This window comes from Vanrija albida (assembly GCF_041260175.1).
Source record: "Vanrija albida strain AlHP1 chromosome Unknown contig_5, whole genome shotgun sequence".
In the NCBI taxonomy this organism is placed as follows: Eukaryota; Fungi; Basidiomycota; class Tremellomycetes; order Trichosporonales; family Trichosporonaceae; genus Vanrija; species Vanrija albida.
This window is the reverse complement of record NW_027191424.1, coordinates 2,321,796-2,343,869: the sequence shown is the minus strand read 5'-3', so window position 1 is coordinate 2,343,869 and position 22,074 is coordinate 2,321,796. Positions and strand designations below refer to the sequence as shown.

General features: G+C 64.3%; 7 protein-coding genes across 7 annotated transcripts; 4 read left to right on the top strand and 3 right to left on the bottom strand.

Annotated features, from left to right (window-relative positions):
* Window positions 1–652: 652 nt before the first annotated feature.
* Window positions 653–2,558, top strand: ATP2 (atp2, beta subunit of the F1 sector of mitochondrial F1F0 ATP synthase; the record flags this gene model as incomplete). Its single annotated transcript, XM_069355503.1, has 3 exons — window positions 653–815; window positions 1,036–1,348; window positions 1,400–2,558. The coding sequence occupies 3 exons, from the start codon at window positions 653–655 to the stop codon at window positions 2,556–2,558; spliced, it is 1,635 nt and encodes a 544-aa protein (XP_069207574.1).
* An 826-nt stretch (window positions 2,559–3,384) lies between these two features.
* On the top strand, window positions 3,385–9,759 carry Q8F55_007062 (uncharacterized protein; the record flags this gene model as incomplete). The annotated part of the gene is made up of 8 exons (XM_069355502.1): window positions 3,385–3,545; window positions 3,716–4,710; window positions 5,119–5,772; window positions 5,820–6,745; window positions 6,791–6,920; window positions 6,959–8,552; window positions 8,588–9,596; window positions 9,640–9,759. The coding sequence occupies 8 exons, from the start codon at window positions 3,385–3,387 to the stop codon at window positions 9,757–9,759; spliced, it is 5,589 nt and encodes a 1,862-aa protein (XP_069207573.1).
* A 183-nt stretch (window positions 9,760–9,942) lies between these two features.
* Window positions 9,943–11,131, bottom strand: Q8F55_007061 (uncharacterized protein; the record flags this gene model as incomplete). Its single annotated transcript, XM_069355501.1, has 8 exons — window positions 9,943–10,053; window positions 10,091–10,400; window positions 10,438–10,626; window positions 10,663–10,736; window positions 10,772–10,864; window positions 10,900–10,944; window positions 10,983–11,054; window positions 11,090–11,131. 8 exons carry the CDS (start codon window positions 11,129–11,131, stop codon window positions 9,943–9,945), a joined length of 936 nt encoding a protein of 311 aa, XP_069207572.1.
* Window positions 11,132–11,600: 469 nt separating this feature from the next.
* Window positions 11,601–12,102, top strand: RPS14B (40S ribosomal protein uS11; the record flags this gene model as incomplete). The annotated part of the gene is made up of 2 exons (XM_069355500.1): window positions 11,601–11,807; window positions 11,857–12,102. The coding sequence occupies 2 exons, from the start codon at window positions 11,601–11,603 to the stop codon at window positions 12,100–12,102; spliced, it is 453 nt and encodes a 150-aa protein (XP_069207571.1).
* Window positions 12,103–13,026: 924 nt separating this feature from the next.
* Window positions 13,027–13,290, bottom strand: Q8F55_007059 (uncharacterized protein; the record flags this gene model as incomplete). Its single annotated transcript, XM_069355499.1, has 1 exon — window positions 13,027–13,290. One exon carries the CDS (start codon window positions 13,288–13,290, stop codon window positions 13,027–13,029), a length of 264 nt encoding a protein of 87 aa, XP_069207570.1.
* A 2,188-nt stretch (window positions 13,291–15,478) lies between these two features.
* Window positions 15,479–17,280, bottom strand: Q8F55_007058 (uncharacterized protein; the record flags this gene model as incomplete). Its single annotated transcript, XM_069355498.1, has 6 exons — window positions 15,479–15,930; window positions 16,249–16,440; window positions 16,519–16,564; window positions 16,715–16,999; window positions 17,050–17,111; window positions 17,274–17,280. The coding sequence occupies 6 exons, from the start codon at window positions 17,278–17,280 to the stop codon at window positions 15,479–15,481; spliced, it is 1,044 nt and encodes a 347-aa protein (XP_069207569.1).
* A 2,294-nt stretch (window positions 17,281–19,574) lies between these two features.
* Q8F55_007057 (uncharacterized protein) lies at window positions 19,575–22,008 on the top strand (the record flags this gene model as incomplete). Its single annotated transcript, XM_069355497.1, has 5 exons — window positions 19,575–19,612; window positions 19,660–19,944; window positions 19,978–20,081; window positions 20,117–21,734; window positions 21,792–22,008. The coding sequence occupies 5 exons, from the start codon at window positions 19,575–19,577 to the stop codon at window positions 22,006–22,008; spliced, it is 2,262 nt and encodes a 753-aa protein (XP_069207568.1).
* Between the last annotated feature and the right edge of the window lie 66 nt (window positions 22,009–22,074).

Genomic DNA, 22,074 nt, shown 5'->3' with positions numbered 1-22,074 from the left:
GGCGTCCTGTGCAAACCCGTTCGAGGCTCGGGACTGCAGGGCTCCGACCAACCCGATCAGTCACCCCAACATAGCGACAGTGCCTCACCAACACGACCCCTGCTCATCGGATCATCAACTGGACAACCGGGGAGGATGCCGCTTCACCATCTGATGACGCGCGTCTGGTGCCGAAGTGCCCGGAGCAGGCAGAGCCACAGTTCTCATAGGGGCCTTTGGGGCGCTGAGCCATCAACACAATGGACGCCGGAAGGGGTGCCGCTGACCGTGTCCCCTTCAGACTGCTGCTATCGCTGCTCATGCTACCGCCCGGGCTGCTCCTACCTGCTGCTGCTGCCTGCACAGACATGCATACGTTACGACAAGGCCTTCACGTTGGGTAACACAGAGGATTGGGAAAAACGCCGCGACTGCCACACCCCGGCGAATGCGGGAAAACGACGACGTGAGTCTGGCTCTGAATGGTCAAGCCAGCACCTGAGTGCGGGTGGAATCGCGGTCCTTCTGCCAGCCTGCCCCGTCCGCCCGCCCACCGCTCCCCCCCTCCCCCCCCTCGGTAACGTGTGCACCCCACCAAGTTACACTGTTACTTCTTCCTCACCCCTCCTCTCCTTACTCCTCACCTCTCTCCCCCCTCTAAAACCTCGGCGACATGACTCTTGTCACCCGCTCTGCCATCCGCCTCTCGCGCCGCGGCGGCCAGCAGCTCAAGAACGCCCGCGCCAACGCGGCCTTCTTCACCACCGCTGCCAAGGCTGCCACCGCCCTCCCCCAGGCCCGCGCCGAGGCCCGCGTCAACGTTGCCCCCAAGCAGGGTGAGTTGCAAGCATGGCCCTCTTTCCAGGCCCGCCCCGTGGTGCCCGAGCCTCTGCCCATGCTTTTCATGGCAGGCTACAGCCTCTGCTCGACGTTTTTGAAGCTCTTTTCGACGTCGGGGCAGGTGTGATGCGGAGCTGTTCGGAGAATCCAGGGTCGGGCCAGTGGAAAGAGAGAGCAAAGTATCAAGGTCGAGGTACTAACCATCATCCTCTTCAGCCAACGCTACCCGCGGCTACGCTACCCCCGCCAACCTCCAGACTGGTTCGATCAAGTCGGTCATTGGTGCCGTCGTCGACGTTCACTTCGAGTCGGATGACCTCCCCGCTATCCTCAACGCTCTTGACGTCCAGTTCGCCGAGGGCCAGACCAAGCCCGAGGGCGGCCGCCTCGTCCTCGAGGTCTCGCAGCACCTCGGTGAGAACACCGTCCGTTGCATTGCCATGGACGGTACCGAGGGTCTCGTTCGTGGCCAGAAGGTCGTCGACACCGGTGCCCCCATCACCATCCCCGTCGGCCCCCAGACTCTTGGGTAGGTCGCAAAACGACGAGCCTGTTCAACACGTTCTGACCCACTTTCCAGCCGCATCATGAACGTCATTGGCCAGCCCATTGACCAGCGTGGTGAGATCAAGGGTGTTTCGACCCGCCCCATCCACGCCGACCCCCCCGCCTTCGTCGAGCAGTCGACCCAGGCCGAGGTTCTCGAGACCGGTATCAAGGTCGTCGACCTCCTTGCCCCCTACGCCCGTGGTGGTAAGATTGGTCTCTTCGGCGGTGCCGGTGTCGGCAAGACCGTCCTTATCCAGGAGCTTATCAACAACATTGCCAAGGCCCACGGTGGTTACTCGGTCTTCACCGGTGTCGGTGAGCGTACCCGTGAGGGTAACGACCTGTACCACGAGATGCGCGAGACTGGTGTCATCAACCTCGAGGGTGACTCCAAGGTCGCTCTCGTCTTCGGCCAGATGAACGAGCCCCCGGGAGCTCGTGCCCGTGTCGCCCTTACCGGCCTCACGATCGCCGAGTACTTCCGTGACGAGGAGGGCCAGGACGTGCTTCTCTTCATCGACAACATTTTCCGCTTCACCCAGGCCGGTTCGGAGGTGTCTGCCCTTCTCGGTCGTATCCCCTCGGCTGTCGGTTACCAGCCCACCCTCGCCACCGACATGGGTGGTATGCAGGAGCGTATCACCACGACCAAGAAGGGTTCGATTACCTCGGTCCAGGCCGTCTACGTCCCCGCCGACGACTTGACTGACCCCGCCCCCGCCACCACCTTCGCCCACTTGGACGCCACCACTGTGCTTTCGCGTGGTATTGCCGAGCTCGGTATCTACCCCGCCGTCGACCCCCTCGACTCCAAGTCGCGTATGCTCGACCCCCGTGTCGTCGGTGAGCGTCACTACGACATTGCCACCAAGACCCAGCAGATCCTCCAGGCCTACAAGTCGCTCCAGGACATTATCGCCATTCTCGGCATGGACGAGCTTTCCGAGGAGGACAAGCTCACCGTCGAGCGTGCCCGTAAGATCCAGCGTTTCATGTCGCAGCCCTTCCAGGTCGCCGAGATCTTCACCGGTATCCAGGGCAAGCTTGTCCCCCTCAAGGACACTGTCACTGCCTTTGAGCGTATCCTCGCCGGCGAGTTTGACCACGTCCCCGAGAACTCGTTCTACATGGTCGGCGGCATCGACGATGTCCTTGCCAAGTTCGAGAAGGAGCAGAAGGAGCAGGCTTAAGGGTCGTAAATAGGCTCTACCTACATATGCACGGAAAGTGAACTGAGCGACACGGGGGGCGGGGTATCGGGGCATCGGGGGGACTACTGATTGCGACGGCCGCAGGGTGGCTGATTGTCTTTGCGTTGAGCAAATGGCTGCGTCGCGTGTCGCATGTCTAGCATGATCCGCCAACCACGAGGTTGTCACCAGCGTGTGTGCGTGTGTGGCCCGGCTCGCGGCTCGGAAAGAAAGTCGCGGGCCGGGGGCGAACCAACCACGAAGGGACACACGTTGATCGTTTGCCGCGACGACACGTATCGGTTCGGCTTTGCAGGACCGAAGGCGGGCGACGACGGGCGTCGATTTGGTCCCGTTCGGCCGCGGGCAGCGACTGTCTTGACATTGGCGCCGCCTCGCCTGTCGCAACTTGGCACTTTGTGTCAGAATCAACCGAACACGCCGCACGCCCGCGCCGACCGACGCCCAGACACCTGACGGGGAATCATATCTGACATACTGCACCGGCTGACAGATAGTGGGAGGGGGGAGGCGAACAGGCGAGACGAGGCCACGCGCTGGCGCTCGGCTCGGCTCACGCGGCGTGTGGCGCCTGCGCCGCCACCGCCGAGAGTCTTTTGTGGTCGCTGGCCCGAGCGAGGGCTGGTGGCGATGCGAGGAGGCGAGGCGAAGAGAAGGAACGTAGACGTCGCCGCCCGAAGAGGGAAGCAACGTGACTGACCGCGTGCCCCGGGTGCCGACTGACCGAGGGGGAGACACACACGGCGACGAGGGGCATTACACCGTGCTCGAGGACAAGCTCACACCTCCCACTGCCTCTGCTTCAATGTGCGCGCGCTGTGGCCCCCTGCCGCTGGCGCTGCCTCTGCCGCTGCCGCTAGCGCTGGCGGCGCACGACGTGCCCGCGAGCCCGACGAGCTCGGCAGGCTCGCCGCCGCTGTCGTCGGCGACTTGCGCGGAAGACACATTCGCCCTCTACTTTACTGCGTGAGTCGCGCCGCTGGCCCATCTCACGCCAGCGACGACCTGCTGGGCGAGCAGCAGGGCGCAGACGACGCTCGGGCCGCGGAGAGCACCTGGGAGGGGCCGCACGAAGCGAGACATGGCGCCGCCTCCGCCTCCGCCCCGGCCGCGCTGATCCCGAGCGCTGGCGCCAGCTCCAGCGCCAGCGTCGGCCGCGCCGCCGGCGCCGACGACATCGGCGAGGCCGATGCCCCGCGCATGTACCACCCGTACGCGGCCGTTGCCGAGCCCTCGGGGAGCAGCGGCAGCGGCAGCGCGCGCCGGCAGACATGGCCCAGCCTGCTCTTCCCCGACTCGGACTGCTTCGTCCTCCCTCCGGCCTCGACAAACTTTCTCGACCTCGACGCTGACATGGGGCCCCCGCTGTCGGCGTGCAGCGGCCCGCTCGAGTCGTTCGAGGCCCTGTTCCCCGACGAGCAGCCCCGCGCCCGGCACTCGCTCTCGTCGCTCCGCCGCTCGCTCTCGATGGGAGGGGGCTCGCGCACGCCCTCGCCCAAACTCCGATCCGTGTCGTTCGTCCACCTCGAAGAGGACGACTGGCCCCGCCACCGCCCACACCTGCATCTGCACGCGCACGCACGACGCTCCGCCCCCTCCCACCCAGCGCACCCGCACCGCCCGTCCCCCGTCTCGGTGCCTGCCAGTGCCGATGCGTCGCCCTCGTCGACCACCTTTGCAGCGCTGCCGCTGGTGCCGTCGCTGGACCGAGCGATGGCGACCCACGGTCCGCCCCTTGGCCGCGGTGACCTGCCCTTGGTCGTCAGATTCGAGGGCGACAACGAGGCGGTCGTTGCTGCCGTTGGCGCGGGCGGCGCGAGCCCTGGCGCGCCTGGCGCCACGGGCGTAGCTGGCCCGAGCGCACGCCACGACACCAACCATGCCGACGAGCCCGACGTGCCCGACGACGACAACGGCTGCAGCGGTCGTGTCGGGCCCGTCGTCGGGGTTTCAACCGCCGCCGCAGTATCAGCATCAGCAGGAGCAGCGGCCGCAGTCGCGGCTGCTGTAGCCGTGCAAAACCATCTGGCTCGTGCGGCCCGAGGACAGGTCCCGGGGTATAGCAAAGGCGAGCACGAGCACGAGAACGAGCACGAGCACAAGCACAAGCACGAGTCTGAGCGCACGCAGAGTGATCGAAACAGGCAAGTTGTCGGTGGTGGCACTTGTCGTGGCGCAGTCATTAACACGCACGCCAGCAGCAACCACCACCACCACCACTGGCCGCCGCCGCCGCAGTGGTCTGTGCGCAGACAAAGCAGCGCCAACAGCAACAGCAGCAGCCTCCCGACGACGCCGTCGTCGACAGCGTCAGCGTCGACAGCTCATCCACCACCACCACCTCAAGCTCGACGAGCATCCTATCACCATCACAATCACTACTACAATCACACCCACCATCACCATCCCGACGCCCACGCCCACACCCACGCCGCCCACGCCAGCCTTAGTCACTTTGACATTCTCCGATCACAAGACCCGCCTCCTCGGCTCGACCTCGCAAGCCCCCTCCCTCTCCCCCTCCCCCTCCCCTTCCCAGACCGCTACATTGCAAAGGACGACTCGTCGCCCACCCTATCCCCGGTCGACCTCGTTCACTCGATCCCCACCGTTGAGGCCACCCCCACCACCACTCCGTTAGACAACGTCGAGGAAAAGGCCATACCAACTACGGCCGCCGCACCTGCACCAGACCCTGCTCCCCCGGCCCCCATCACCCTCCCTCCCCCTCCTTCCTCGCCCGCCGTGCCTTCCCCCGGCGAGTCGCGCGACACGTCTCTCGCCGCGTCCCCCCACTCGTCGCCCAATCTCCCCGATCTCGCGACGCCGCCCGTCGACGACCTCGCCGTGCCTCACTTGGGCGCCGCCGCCGCCGCCGTCGCACTGACCCCCACTCTCAACGACGCCATGAGCACGCTGCACGACACGGCTCCGGCCCGCCTCGGTCCACTCCCAAAGCCACCCTCGTCGGGCAAGCATTCCCCAAGGCCATCACCAGACCCATCCCCAAAGCCACCGTTCCTGCCACTGTCACCATCACCGCCATCGTACCTGTCAAGGCAGCAGGAACCCCCATCAGACGCACCCTCGCCCTCGTACAGGAGCAGGTCCAGCGCAGGCACACATGCCCAAAGCTCGGCCCAGACCTCTCTCTTCACCAGCTACCACATGCTCCATGGTAGCGAGAGCGACAGTGAGTCTGCCCCGTTCACTATTGTGCCCAGCTCACACGCACAACAGGCGATGCAGTCGATCCAAACCCCCCGTCGCCACGGGGACGAGTACCACCTCAAGAGCATCCCTTTCACCCCCGCGTCGTTTCACCACCACCAGCGCTGCCTTTGCCGCGAAAGCCCTCCATTCGCAGCCCGCCTTTTACGGTTGTTGCGGACGCTCAGTCCCCTCCTGATGACCAGCCACAGTTTGACCAGAGCAGGAGGGCGTCTCGCTACTCGCAAGTCTCGTCAAACTCGAGCGACTACTTGGATTCCGCCACTACTCCCCGCTACAACACCGCCAGTGCCCTTTGGACACTACCAGAGCGCCCTACGCCCGTGTCCACCGTTCTCGAGGAGGAGCCACACCAAGGCCAATCCGAGTGGCACGACGAGAAGCCCGCGGGTGATTCTCGTCGCGAGTCCACCTGGACAACGGCCAGCACGACCCGAGGGGACAACGTTAGCATCAAGAGCGCGTCGGAGAGGGGAACCGACCGCGGACCTCCGCCTGCCTTTGGCCAAGGACCCGCATCACGCCGTAGACCCCATACGGCGCCGACGACCTCGCAACGAACCCGACCCGAGAGGTCCAGCACCGTCTCCTCGTCTACCTCTGGTCACTCGAAAAAGTCTGCCGGGGCTCACCCCTTTGCCGCGCTCAATCGAGCTCCTTCGCCCCGCCTCGCAACTGAAGGACCCGAGCACCTCTCACCCACCCCTGCAGCCGCGCCTGGTCTCCCGGCAACAGGCCGCTCGGTCCCCTCGCTGTACGAGTCGTTCAAGATGGCCGCCGCTGCTACTCCTGCTCATCAAGTGACTCTGGTTTCAACTGAGGATGAGCACGGCGAGGAGGAGTGTCCCATCTGCTGCGAGAGCCTGAGTTTCACGTACCGCCTACCGGGCGAGAAGCCTCACGTCGTGCCGGAATGCGGCCACTCTCTACACGAGGTGAGTTGTCGGGGTAGATCCCGCACCCCTGCTGACTTTGTGCAGGAGTGCTTTGTCACAGTCTACGGCCGAGTTCTGCCTTCTGGCTCGTCTCGCAACATTGGAGTATGTGGTGTCTGTCGTCAACCAATGCGCGTCAGTGGCACTGGCGGAGAGCGCAGTATGGGCAAGAACAGTGAGTTGGGGGGATCGTGGCACTCGCTAACGAAGCAGAGCTCGCCGCGTTGATGGGTGGTGAGAACGGCTCCGGTATGGGCTTGAGCACTGGAAGACCGATGTCTGTCCATGGGGCAGAGAACGCGGACGGCAACGGGGATGACGGAGTAGAGCCAATCCAGCAGCAGGGGGCGGGCCTGCCAACGCGCCTTCAGGACCAACATGTCAAGGTCGTTATCCCCCGTATCTCGATTCTCTCCGAGTACGCCTCTGTCCGTCGGGTTCCCAGTGGAAAGCAGATGGTCACAGCAATGGTCTCCATAGACATTCCTCCTGCCGTTGATAGGAGCAAGTACGCGGCTCGCAATCGCAAGGAGAGCTTCAACTTGTCGTCCTCTGCAGCCAGCACCGCTCCACCAATTACTCCACCGCTTCCCTCACCACCGTCAGCCGGCTCGTTCCACGATGCGATCACAGGTCATAATCCCAGTGGACCGCTCTCGCCCAATCTGCCGAATCCGTTTGCCCATGTCGTGGCCGATCTTCGAAGGCGACTGGAAAACTACAAGAACCATGGAATCGACACCCTCGGGCCACTGCGGCTGTTCGACATTCTCAAAGTCCGCAAAGGCACGTTCCAGAAGGACTTCCACATCTACCTTTTCCAGGAGGCGCTCATCTGTGTATCCGAAGAGCGCAAGTCGGGTCTCCGCAACATGTTCCATGGCTCTAGCAAATCCAACGGTGACAACAGCAACCGCACTGTTCTCAAGCTCCGTGGACGCATCTTCCTCCGCCACGTTCACCATGTCGTCGACGCCTCGACGAAGAAGGAACTCAGCATTGCCCTCACCATGGAGACGGAGCAGGAGGGGATTGACTCGTTTATGCTCTCGTTCAGCGACAGGAGCAGCCACGAGATGTGGAAGTCGACTGTCACTCGTCTTGTCGATGAGGCTAACAACCCCGTGCCGGCCGCGCACACTGCGACTGGCGGTGCCGGGAAGGTGGCCAAGCTTATGGGTCCTCCGCCACCAGGCGTGAGGGCACCGACCATTAACAGCGCTGGCAATCTGTCGCCCGCCCCAATTGCTGCGTCGATTCACGAGGACATCCCCGCCTGCCCCATCACCTGCTTGGGAGACTTGGCCTATCACGTTCCACTGGCTCGGCAGCACACGCCCGTCGACTTGGTCATTGCCCTCTCAACCCCGTCCCACCCGACTCCTATCACCGGAGGTGGGACCAGCGGACTACCACTCAAGGCCAGGCTCATGCGCACGGCACTGCAGTTCGTCCTGTCCTGCATGGGACCCAAGGATCGTGTTGCCTTCGTCGCGACCGAGTTGGGCGCCCAGGGTGTGGTGCGCAAGACACCACTCCTCAACGCCACGCACCACGACAGCCGAAAGCGCCTCGAGGGCTTTATCGATGGCCTCGGGATTGGCAAGATCGACGACGATGAGTTTGAGGTTGAGATTGGAAAGGACGAGCGACCAGACGTTGTCACGGCTGTGAATGTGGCGCTCGACGTCATTCTCCAGCGCAAGGTCAAGAACCCGCTATGCGGCTTTGTCCTTATCAGTGACACGGCTGAGCAGATCAAGCGCTCCCAGATGGACTTGGTCACGGCGCGATTGGACGCTGCAAAGTGAGTAGGGCGACTCGGCCTGGCTGACGCCCCAGGGTACCCGTCCACACATTCGGCTACGGCAAGGCACACGACCCGTCGCCACTGTGGATGATCTCAAACCACACGCACGGCACCTACACCTTTGTCAAGGAGTGGTATCACCTCCGTGATGCTCTTGCCGGTGCTGTCGGTGGCATAATGTCCATTGCGCTCACGAGCATGAAGCTACGGCTCACATGCCAGGACAACGACTTCCGCGTCACCAAGGTATCTGGCACCTCGCAGGCAGTCATCTCGACGTCGGGCAAGGACGTCGATATCGATCTCCACGAAGTGCGCCATGGCGAACGCCGAGAGATCCTAGTCGAGATGGAGCTCGACTGCGGCCCTGTTGGCGAAGGAGGAGAGGAGCAGGGCGACGACGGCGTCAGCCTTAACCGCCACCAGAGCATGATCTCTTCCGGTGGTAGCCTCCGCAGCCGCCCGAGCCTCAACGTGCACGGTATCAATGGACTGGGGGGAGCCCTCGACGCGCTGTCCATGAGCGACCCTTCGGTCATCCAGGGGGTGGTGTCGCGTAGCACGTACCCTGAAGGCGTTGTCGAGGAGGTGCCCGTCGTGGAAGTGGACTGCAGCTTCCACGACCCCCTGGCAGGCAGGAGTGCGGCGCGTCTCGCGCACCCCGTCCTCCTTGCGCTTCCAGTCCTCCCGCCGTCCGCCGCGCCGAGCACGGCGTCGTCCGAGCCAAGCATTGTCCGCCGCCGCATGGAGCTCCTGGCCAGCGACATGATCACGCGGGCACTGCTGATCGCTTCGCGCAAGAACTTTGGCCACGCGACGCGTATCCTGCGCGAGACGAAGCGCATTATCGAGACGATTGCCGACAGCACGCGCCAGAACATGCCCAACCCCGCCGAGGCGCGCTCCCGCTTCGAAATTGCGACTGTGCTCGCAGTCGACGGCCTGGCATCCACGATCCAGGACGTCGACATGTTCCTCGACGGCCTCGAGGTCAGCAAGGAGATGTTTGAGATGGACCACCGCAACTATGCTGCTCAGCAGGTATGTGGGCGGGACGAGGGTGGACACACGCTGACACTCGCAGGCGGTCATCCTCCGCACGCAGCAGAGCTGGACGAACCGCACGCCCACCGAGCTGCACTATGCGACGCAGGACGTCAAGGACCTGATCCAGGCCAGCAGCGACTACTCTCCACGGACCTGAGTATCAGCAACATCTCGTGTCATCTTGCAATCTTGTCCAGCAGAGTTAGTTTTGGGAATCCGCGGGTTGTGTCTGGTTAGCCGTGTTGTGCTGTACAAACATATACCATTAAAACACGACGTATGCTACTATTTGCCATGTGAGCGAGTTGGGACGGCGAATGTGGTGCTGAGGGTGAATGAGTTACGAGAGAAGCGCCGAGCGCTCGTCGCCGGTGGAGGGAGGAGGGAGCGGGTCTCCAAAGTCGTCGATGCCGAGTGACTTTTGGCGGCGCTTCCAGAGAAGGCAGATGACCTGTGGTCAGCTGACATTCACACCGCCTCCAGCTCACCAGTAGTGCGCCCTGCATGGCGCCAGTGACCGCATAGGGCATCCACGACGTCCAGTCTGTTCCCTCGCGAACGGCGATGCTGATGCAGAACATGACGCTGCCGGGCACCTGGATACACATTGTGCCGATGCTGAGGGCGCCGACGAGGCCTGCGCGGAAAGTCTTGTAGATCTGGGGCGCGTATTGGCAGATTGCCAGCAGGGTGCCTGTGACGCCACAGAACTGGGCGAGGCCGCGGAGGGCGGGGTGCGGTGGCTTGGTCGTCGGGAGTGTGTTTAGGAGGACGAGTGCGAGAGTAACCAGCACAACCCTGGCGTCAGCGGGGATAGAGGGAGCGACAAACATACAAGTGGATCAAGGTGAGCCACGCCACGCCAACCGCCTTGCGCCATTCGACCTTGTTCTCCGCTACGAGCTTGTCGTGCGCCGCCGCTTCGACCGCGTCGGTTGCATGCCCGCGCGTCGCGCCGTACCCCAGCTGTCCTGGGAAGCGCATGTGCGGGACATGGGGAAAGTAGATGAGGTAGAGGATGAAGCTGGGTGTGAGCTGCGAACGACAATTGGTAGCTCACATGATGGTGAACAGGAGCCACTGCATGAAGACCTGCACGAAGCCGAGGAGAGATTCCGCGCATTGCCCCCCGCTCTGTACGTCAGCTGGGTACGCCACCGCGGACGCACGACTACCCGACAGCATCGGAACAGGGGCCACTGGACAATGAGGAGGTTGATCATGCCCGAGGCCGACGACGTCGCGCCGAGGAGCAGGAACCACTGCGGGTGAGTTGGGGGAGCGACGGTGCACGTACTGGCGAGAGACCCTCCGAGGTGCGCGTGCTAATAATACGGTAGTGCTGCGGGGTGAGCTGAGCCGTCGACCGCCGTAGCTCACCTGGGGAAGGTAGCTGACGACGAGGCCCGAGATGAGCGCCGTCGACAGCGCAAGCGTCCACGGGTCATGGTTCTAATGTCAGCTGATGTGGGCCGCTTTGAGCGTACATTTGGGCACGTCGAGGGGTCTGGCAGTGGCTGGAAGACCATTGTAAGTGATTTGGAAGAGAGCAAACGTGACGACGAATGCAGCGTGCATTCAATGTCCGGCACCATGCCCGCGGCCGCAACAACAATGGGGCCGACGTAACGGCTAACCGTCAAGTGGCAAAGACCACGTGCGAGGTGCGGGGCCCTTTTGTGAATTTTACGTAACCACTTTCAGTGCCACACCCAATTGCCGAAACTCCGCCACCGAAAGATGCCAAACCTCGATTTTCGCCCTGGCTGGAGTGCACCTGGTGCTGCTGCCTGGGGATGGCGGACGAGCGACCTCGAACTTCGCGACAATTCTGTCTTGTGCACCTCAAGTCCCCTAATCAACAAAAGTGGGTGTCGACGACGACGACAGCGACGCGACCGGCACGGCGACGACGAAGACGAGCACGACCGTCACGCCGCGCCGCGCCGATCGCGCCGCCGTCTAAACCAGCAAGAACACCGCGCTAACCTCCCCCAGATGGCTCCCAAGAAGGTCAAGGCTCCCCAGGCTGAGGTTGTCAACCTCGGCCCCAACGTCGCCGAGGGCGAGAACGTCTTCGGCGTTGCTCACATCTTCGCCTCGTTCAACGACACCTTCGTCCACGTCACCGACCTTTCGGGCAAGGAGACCATCTCGCGTGTCACCGGCGGCATGAAGGTCAAGGCCGACCGTGACGAGTCTTCGGTGAGTGCGACGGCGGCTTTGGCAAGAGGCAATGTCCTAACTCTCCCAGCCCTACGCCGCCATGCTGGCTGCCCAGGACGTCGCCGCCAAGTGCAAGGAGGTCGGCATCACCGCCCTCCACGTCAAGCTCCGTGCTACCGGCGGCACCGGCACCAAGCAGCCCGGCCCCGGTGGCCAGGCCGCCCTCCGTGCCCTCGCCCGTGCCGGCATGCGCATCGGCCGCATCGAGGACGTCACCCCCGTCCCCTCCGACTCGACCCGCCGCAAGGGTGGTCGCCGTGGTCGCCGTCTCTAAACGCATCGCTGCGTTTATCGGCCGCGTCTTCCCCGTGGCTTTGTAGGCATGGATACATGGGTCATATTCCTTTTATCCTGCTTTTTGTCGCTACAGAGCACGCACTATGCCAAGTCCGTGGCTCGTCAATGGCAATTGTTGAGCATGTTGGGGGAGGGGGCAGGACTGATGATTTTACTGACTGGCGGGGTGCGAGGCGATTTGATTCCGGGTGTGGCACATCAGAGGATGTTGGACATGGCACTTGACTTTGGTGCGCAGGCTGTGGGGACCGACCATGGAGAGCTGGTAGGGCTGGCAGCGTAGGCCAGTGCTGCTGCGAGTGCTCGACTGCTCGAGAGTACGAGGACTCGAGCCTCGCGTTGCAGGTACTGCCGCGACTTTGACTGGCGCGATTTGGTCGCGATGTGGTGGATGTGTTGCACATGACTGTGATATCGAGGCCACGGCGGTCAACGCCGCGCCGCGATGATCTTGATTGCGGGAACGAGCCAACCTTGCGCCGCGCGACCGCTTGCTTGGCGCGCAACCACCAACGGGACCCCAGAGCCAGCTCCAGGCAGCTGTTGCAGCCCGAGGCGGCGCCGAGTCGCGGCCCAGATCGCACTCTACCGACGACACCGGCGCCGTCACCGTCGCCATGCGCTTACCTCGCGGCGAGACCTGCCTCTCGGCATGGGAGACGCGCCGCGATGATCAGCGCGGCAGCTGACTGCCAAGAGGGCAACAGAAGCTCCGTCGCGCGCTGACCGCCACTCGCCGGCCCGTCAGTCCGCCGCCACCGCGATGGGTACCCATACTGCATAAACTGAGAATTCACTACGACCAAGCTACGAACAAGCTACTACCCGCCCGAACCAGCGGGCACGGGGAACGCTCAAGGCGGCCCACCCTGCGGTCAGCCAGGCCCCCACACGCAACTCACTAGCCGACCAGGCAGCGGCGGTAGGTGACGGTCGTGATGCGGCAGATGCCCCAGCGGCGCTGGCGCTCGTCGAGGTCGCGCGCGTCGAGGTCGGCGGCGTCGCGCTTGTCGTCGTCGGCGAAGACGGCGCCCGGCGCGGGCGTGAAGCTGCCGTCCGGGCGCTGGATCTCGACGATCTCGTTGGGCGGCGCGGCGGCGCTGGGCGAGGGGGCCGCGGCGGCCAGCGTGGCGGCGATGAGGGCGAGGATGACGGTGGCGCGCATTGTTGTGTGTTGGGGAGGTGTTGTGAGAGGTGTTGAGAGCGATGTTGTTGCGGACGAGGAAGAGGCAGCCCGGCGCCGCCTTTTATGCCATTTCTCGGTGGTGCTGGTCGTGAACATCGTCGACAGTGTCCTCGTCATCACGGCCTCCTCGTCCCCCAGAACGTAGGTTAAGCTCTCCGCCTGCCTCACCGCCACGCTGCCAAGTGGCCTCGACCCAGTCAATAACCGTCAGAAAGAGGCGCGATGCCCACACCTCGCCACCTCCACTGGCACTGCCACTCGCCAACGACGGGCCGATAGCAGCAGGCTCGCGTATCTGCGGGCACATGAAAGCTTATCCGCAGCACCCTCGAATCGTGGCGGTGGGTGGGGGTGGGTGAGCAAGCAGGCGAGTGTTTGAGCGGGGGTGAGCGAGCGACGAAGCCTGAGTGTGCCTGTAGATCTGCCGACGGCTGGAACCCTGATGACATCGGGAGGACATCGGGAGCCTAATCTGGCCTCGAGGCGTGGAGGTTGATGCGAGGTGACGTTGGTTGACGGTGCCGCTAGCCTGGCCCCTCCTCCCGGATGCTGGCCCGCGGAGTGAGGTGCGCCGGCGTGTATCTGTACCGAGCCATGCAGCGCGGCTCTCGCTGCTGGCGAGCGCGACGATGGGTGACTGGAGGTGGCGGCGTGGCAGGTATGCGCCGGCGCGTCGCCGGCCTCACTCGGCTCTTGTGGCGGGGTGTGCGGCCCGCCAACCCGGATCACCCGAGCTCGACCCCGCAAGCTGGATCAGGCCTCGGCGTAGAGCGTTGAGTCACGACCCCGTCAAGTCGAGTCAGAGGCACCCGCCACACCCGGGATCAAACTCTGCGCACAGTGTAGTTGTAGGTTATCTCCAAGCCCCAACCAGCGCCACTGCACTACATGTGGCCGGCACCGGCCGTCCAGCCCTCCGAGGCCAGGGCCCGCCCAGTCGCAGCTGGTCCGACGACACCGCCCCCCCGAGCCCTCGTCAGGCGGCGTGCGCGATTGCGAGGGCCGCAGCTGCACATGCACGGCCGAGGGCACTGGGCTCGGGGTCGGGGGCGGGCGGCACGACCTCGACCACGCCCACCTGCCCAGACAGCACCCGACACTGTACCCCCAGGCGCGGAGGCAGCCGCGACGGGGCCCAGAACCCCCTTTTGGGGCCGTCGTACCGTCGTGCCAGCATCCAGCGCGCCATTGACTCGCCGCACTCGAGTGGCGCGCGCGTCGCGCCAAGCCAGCCTCCACCGCGGACGCGCGTACCCGACGCGTGCGCCAGCCCCACCACATCGCGAGCACCCCAAACGCGTCGCGCGAGCCCCCGAACACGGCGGCGCAACCCCCGAGCCCCAAACACAGCGGCGCAATTGAACCCAACCCCGCGTCGACGCGTCCGCGACAATGGCATTCCTCCGCGACAATGGCATTCCCAGGGCCCCGCCCCCCGGCCCGCTGAATAGTGGCGCGCTCCGCGATGTGCGCGCCAAGGTCCGGCGCCACGTCGAGCCGCCACGCCGCGCCGCGGCACGGTGCCACCTTGCTGCTTGAAGCTGAGTGTGGCTTGCCTTTTCCGCGTCGATGGCCACGCGCCTGCCACGCGGTATCACGTCACTGCCCCGAGCGCCGAGCGCGCCGAGGCGCCGAGGTCGGCTGATCGCCGAGGATGGTATGTGGGAACCCACTGTCGCTGGCCATGCACGCCCACGCCCGCCGCACCACTCGCCGGCCTCCACGCAGCTCTTAGCACAGGCACTGCTGATAGTGAACGTAAATCGCGTACACCGTTCCAAGCTCCGACGGACGCCGCACGGCACCGCTCCGCCTGCGCAACCCCAGCTCGCCGCAGCCGCAGTCGCCCCGCTCCGCTCCACTCCACCCAGCGTTACACGTTTCACACCCGCCGTCGGAAACTCACACCCCCGTCACGCCCGCCCAAAGTAGTCACTGCTGCCTCCCGCCAACATGAACATTACAGAACACGACCCCTGCAGGTACACCGGCCACTCGCCCCTCCGACCGACCCTCCGACTGTCATGTCTGCATCAGCATCCCCCTACTATACAACAGGATACATCGTGGTACCCGGGCAATCGTAGTCTAACAACGAGTATCGTCGTGGTCGTCAACCAAGCTTGGTTTATGGTCGTTATTAGCGTAAAAAGGCAACTATTAGGCTCTAGAAAGGCACGCCGTACGAGCGCCGAGGAGGAGGTCGAGGCGGCAGCGCGCCAGTCATCCGTTTGCTGAACATGGGATGCTGCGGCAGCTGAGGCCTCGTGGCCGGGTCGAAGGGGTCGTCTGATACGTCATCCGGTGTCAGAGGTCCCATTTCGCTCGACATTGCGCTAGAGCCTCTCATCGGAGCTTCGACAGACGACGCAGACTCGCTGTCGCGGCGGTCGCTGTACCGTGATGCGATGGCGACTGGTGTTACAGCATCGTCGACCCAGTCGTCCTCCTCGGCGTCGTTGAGCACCTCTTGCTTCTGGGGCGCGCGGCGTCGGGGCATTTGCAGAGGCGCAATCCGCTGCCCAGGCGAAGGTGGTAACGGCCATTCCCACGACTCGGCCTCGCGGAGCGCAGCAAGAGATTCGGCCAATGGCTCGACGTCACGTGCCATCGTGGGCACTGGCGGCATGAGATTCGTAGTGTTGATGGGAGCGGGAGATGGCACGAGCCGCGGCTGTTTCGTCGTGAACATGGGCGGGGGCGGAGGGGGCGCGGCGCGGGAGTGGGAGAATGGGGGTGGGGGTGGAGAGCGCAGGCGGGTCTGGACTGATTGCCTGCGCGGGTGATGGGGGACGGGAGGTAAAGGCGGCGGCGGGGGGAGCGCACGCTTCGGTGCACCAGAGTGAGAAGAGCCGACTGATCTTGACGACTGCACCGAGGACCGCGAGGACGAGCGAGGACGAGGGCGTGGAGATGGGCTCGGGGCAGAGCGGTCACCACCGTCCGAGGCGGACCGACGGTGCTGCTCGATGCGCGAAATTTCGTCGAGATCCAGCTCGGCCCCCTTGGGGGCAGAGCGGGTCCGGCGGCGCAAAGCCACGGCTGCTGCCTCGGCAATCGAGGCCATCTCGGCAGGGGAAGTCGGTGTCAGAGGGGTCTTGGGCGGCGACGCTGTTGCCGTCTCGGAAACTGGGACGTGTGAGCGATCAGTCTGTGAGATTGGCGGCATCGCGACGCGACACGACGCGGCACGGTCGCGCGACTCACAACTGTCCTCGATGATCGGTCGCGGGGTGTGCGAATGCAGAGGCGGCTGGTGGTGATGAGAATGGTGTGGTTGAGAAACAGAGCGAGTCTGGCGAGGCCTTGGGGGCGTCACTGATGGAGCTGCTGCTGCCCAGTTGGCGGAGAACGGGCGCTTTGTTACCGCCGGTGGTGTTGATGAGGACTTTGTTCGACGCACGGCTGCCAGCTGAGGCGGAGGCACGCCGTATGCCGACGGCAAAGTGGGGTTGTCGAGGGAATGACTCTGGGTCATCTTGGGCAGGCTGGCATGCAGCTCGTGTTGGCCCTTGAGCCCAGTTGCCGAATGAGTGTAAAGTGTCGATGGGGACGCAAGTTGGGCATCGTGATGGTGGGTCAAGAGAGGCTCGTGCCTCGTTGCTCGCTTTGACTGCTCGGGTCCAAGCGTCGACAGGGGAACCACTGGAGCCTCGTGCACAATGACCATATTGCCGCTTGTTCGGCGCTACAAAGTCAGTCGCCATGCTCGTCCTCGCCTGCACGCGTCCGACTCACGTCCTTTGGCACACTGTGCCAGTCGCCAGCTCCCGCGCTGCCGATCCCAAAGTCTATCTCGCCTGTTTGTGGTGTGTTGATGGTCCAAGTATCGGCTGGCGATAAGATCGACGACGGTGAATGGGGACTCTGCACCCACTGCGGCGGAGTGATCGGGCTCGCCGCCGTCGACTTTGAACGCGCACGAAGAGGTCCTGCCGATGGACGGGCCGCCCCCCACGCACTGGCCATGGGTGTTTTAACAGGGGCCGTCGCGTGCGACACTGGGCGCCTCGAGGCGGCAGCCGCTGCCGCAGCCGCGGCACGCTGCTCTGCCATATTGGCTAAAGGAGGGGCGTGTAGCATGGCCAACGCCGCCGTCGTTCACGGTCCCACTGTTGAACGATTTGATGTGTGCCACAAGTCTTGCAAGCTGGAGTTGGAGCGATTGCGGGGGCGAGGAAGACACGTCTGGGGGAAGGTACGTGCCCCGCTCCCTTATGAACAACGTATCTTGCCCAAAGACGTGTCGAGATGCCGGTTAAGGCGGAAACGAGGGTACTGATGTACCTCGGCCTGGCGCACGGCCACTGACCCACGCCGCAAGGGCAGGTTGCAGAAACGGGGTGTCGAGGCGACGAGGCTCAAAGTGGTGGACTCGGTCGCGACGGTGGCTTGGGCGGCGGCGGAGGCGTTGGAGGCGTTCGGCGGAGGCGGCGGCGGCGGGGGGGCTGGGCGGTTGTGGATGCTCTTTTGGTCAAGCGAGCGAGCGTGGGTGGTGCGCGCGTGCAGGGGTCGCGTGGGTGCGTGCGCGTGAGGCAGTCGGTGTTCGTAAAGGTCGTCAAAGGAAGGAGGAGTCGAGTCACAAGCAGTGGTGGTGGTGGCGATGAGGAGGACGGAGTGTTTGCAAGTTTGAAGGTCCAGTCTGAGACATTGTGTCAGTCGGTCGTGGATGTGGGTGGGTGGGTGGCTCCAACGAACGACGATGACTGGCGGCGGCGACTTGGTCGTGACGATTATCGATCCGCGCCTCTTTGAGACTTCACGGTGCAAAAGCTGGGCGACCCTGATCAGCTGCAACCAAGCAAGGCAGACGACAAGCACCAGTTGCATTCACAGACGACGACCGCAGCGACAACCGCGGCGACCGAGCAAGTCAAAGCCCCGCCGCCTCCCCCCGCCAGCCGCCGCCTCCTCAGCTCAGCCCCCGCCGCCTCCCTCCGCAGTAGCAGCAGCAGCAGCACATGAATGTGTTTGTCGAAACGGGGTAACAAGCTTTCGGCCCGGAGGATTGCTCTTCAGGTCGGTTCTGGGTCAACGAGAGCGACGCAGAGACGCAGCATGCGAGCGGCGGCACGAGCAGCCCGCGGGCTCCTCATGGTCCATGGCAACAAGAGGCAACAAGGAAATAAACATGAGGCACAGTCACACCCCCCTCGACCCTGAACTCGACCAGGACCCAACCCTCGTCGTTCCTCGGCTCTGATGCCCCCCGTCTCGCTGCATGCATGCCGGCAACTGACATCCTGGGCGACACCAGGGACGACGTGTAATCCCATCAACAACGGCATGCAATCTCGTCAGTGTGTGAGAGAGTGCAAGTGCAGGGCCGTCACTCACCCTAGGCCCTCGAGCCAAAAACCTACGAGCGCGGCGACCTTTCGTCGGCTTTGACGGCGGAGGTTAGGTGGCAGCCATCAGCAATTGCAACGGCGACGACGACACGCTCGCTCTCGCTGCGATGGATGAATGAATGGCGCGTTTCGTCGCGCAACCATTCCACGGCCCAAACATGCCGATAGACCAAGCTTACAGCCGTTTGACCAGCGTACGACGCGTGCTCCAAACACTGCGTCGCACATACATTCTGCCATCCAATGGACCGCTTCTCCTCGTGTATCAGAGCCTCTTTATTACTGGGACAGTCCCGCCTCATTCTTTCTCTTCCAAAGAGCCGTCGTCGTACACACGGCGACGCGTTCCGCACATCAAGCGCAGACGCGCTCGCGTTTGCGCACGCTCGCCCCGACCGACGGCACAAGTCGCGGCCCTTCCCCTCGTGCAACACGTAAACACGTTGCAGACTAGAGGGGGAAGCCCGTTGACCATGCATTTCAACATGAAACAGTGACACCCCGTCGTGTGGCCTGTTTACTCGGCTCCTCTTCCCGTTGCCCGTTGCATTGCGATAGACTCGATCACCTGACTAGTTTGACACGATCGTAAAGGTGGTCGTAAGGTGGGAGAGAAGGTGCAGAGCAAGGTGGCGCGTGTCGAGTCGCGTGGTGGGTGTGGGGCTCCAAGCTGGTTGTGGCGGTCGTCGATGGTGGCCTCGACAGGGCCGCGCCTGTCGCTGTGTGCTGCGCAGGGCGTAGAAATGTGCCACATACAGATGTGTGCACCGCCAGTCGCACTGAACCCATACAAGGCGCCCCCTCTTGTCGATCCGCCCGCCCCCAAGCCACGTCTTGCTCCAACTCACACTCACGCTCGCCCACCACCCACCGCCCATCACCTATCACCCACCACCCACCTCCCACTCCACCATGGACATCTGGAAGATGAGTAACAGCGTCACATACGTGTAAGAACTCCCCCCGCCACCCACTGTAGCACCACTCACACACCCAGCTGGAAGCCCGGCGACAAAGTCCGCGCGCTCGAAGCCATACGCGACAGCCCGCGCTACCGGCAGCACTTCTTCCCCCCAGCCCGGGGCAGCACGCGCCTCGCGCACAAGTGGAAGGCCGAGCGCGACCTCTGCCTCGAGCTTCTGCGCAACGAGATGTGGATGAAGGCCGCGCACCGCTCCAAGCTCGTCACGAGGGAGGGCACCGGCCCCGACGGACCGGTGTGGAAGCCCACGCCCAAGTGGACGAGCGCCGTGTCCAACCCGATCCGCACTCTCGTCGCGAGGTGGGTGACCGACGGTGCAGGCTGACACGGCAGCCTCAAGCGGCAGATGAAACCAGATGGCACGGGCAAAAACTACTTTGAGAAGGAAGGCGCCGAGCGCAGCTGGAAGACGGCCCGCGATGTGCCCAAGTCCATGAGTGAGTGGTTCACCTCACGACCCGCTCACGCCCAGAGGTCTTCCTCAAGGTACACCCGTACTATTTTATCCTGCTCGACCTCGTGCACGGGGACACGCCCGCGGTCCTGCCCCCGCCGCGGGCGCCGACCGTTGAACCGCCTGGCAGGAGCGGCACCAACCCGCGTCTCCAGCAGCTTGCCGCCCGCCGCGCCCGCGTGCGGGACTCGTCGCCGGAGCTCGTCGAGGACTCGGAGTCGGACTCGCCGCCACCAGGCTCCGAGTCGTCACCCTCCCCGTCGCCTTCGCGCTCGCCACTCACTCTTCCCCCAGCTTCGTGGGGGCAGTCCTCGTCAGAGGGCGAGGAAGACGAGTTACACCCCACCCCAACGCCGCCGAAGCGCGAGCCCTCGCCCTCGTCTTCGCCAGCCCCAGCGTCCACGCCGACGATGGACCACCCATCCAAGAGGGCGTTCGCAAAGTCGCTGTCGTATGTGGATGATCAGCTGCGCCGATCCGCCTCAGGGTCCCGGAAGCGCGCCCGTTCGCCTTCAACCTCAAGCGCGAGCACGTCGTCGGCGGAGGAGGGTGGGCCGGCCCCAGCCCAGCGGCCCCGGTGGGCCGTCGCGCCCGACACCAAGCCTGACATTGAAGAGCTTGACATGGACCCTCCGACCCCCGTGACCCGTCCTGAGAAGAAGCGCGTGCACCTGGCCTCGGCGAGGGCGCCGGCATCGCGCGGGCAAGAGAAGGCGACCATGCCCCGTCCCAAGCGACCGATGGCACTTGAGATCGACTCGGACTTGGAACGTCAGCTCAACCCCCCTTCGCCATCAACACGTCCCAGGAACACACCCTTGCCATCTAAGCCCATGCGGGGTGGGTACAGCGCCGGACAGGCCCCGCTCAAGTTCGATTCCTACCAGTACATTGACGAGCCCGATTTCGACCCTCCTTCACCAACGCCGGTGGGGCAGAGCAAGCGCGTGCGCTCGCCCTCTACGTCTAGCGCGAGTAGTTCGTCGTCGTCGAGCGACGAGCCGCCCCCGCTTCCGCGGCCCAGGTGGTCCGCGCCGCTCGAGATCAAGCGCAGCAGTGGCGGGCCAGCACCGGGGCCAGTGGCTGATACGATCTCGATCTACACCGTGTCGAGCAGCGCGTCCTCGAGTTCGCACGACAGCGACGACGACGACAGCGAGGACAGTGTGCCTACCAAGCCAAAGCGCACGCCACAGACTTCACAGAAGAACACCCCGCGCCAGCCCACGCACAAGCGGTTCACCACCAGCCCTGAACCGAAGCGCTCTCGGCACCACCAGAACAAGACGGCCAAGACGCAGCCCGCCGGCCCCATCGCCCTCAAGTGGTTCTCACCCACCGTCACGCTCAAGAACTACTGGCCGACCGTGACGTGGCTGATGGGCGCCGAGCCGAGCGTCAAGAAGCCGCTGCTCGCGGCGAGACGCGCGCAGATGGCCGGCTCGCGCCGCCTCGGCGAGTTGCTCAAGGCGTACGAGGACCTGCTCGACCCGCGGGGCACGCGGCACCGGCACTGGGACGAGGCGGCGCTGCGCGCGGCCTGCACGTCAAAGTTTATGGCCGGGTGCAGGGTGTACTCGCCGACCGAGGGGCAGCTGGTGCGCCGGCTGCTCCTGCTGGGCGAGTGTGCGGGGATGTGAGTGGCGGGGGGTGGGGAGGGGGAGGGGAGTGGCGATGAGTGCTGACGCCACAGGACGCGCCTCAGCGAGGCCCAGTTCCTGGCCCAGGTCGGCAAGGACAACCGCCTCATCCTGCTCAAGGCGGCGCCCGAGCACGACCCGCTCCTCAAGCACAAGGTGCTCGACGGGCGCGGGGCCGTGGGCTACTGGCACATGTCGCCGCTGTCGTTTATGCTGGTGGTCGAGACGAATTTCCTCCGGCTGGTTGACAAGCTGCGCAAGGGGGCGTAGGGGGGACCAGTGTGGAGCACGGAGGAGGAACGCCTGTACAGCATACACCTTGAGTCCATGTATCAT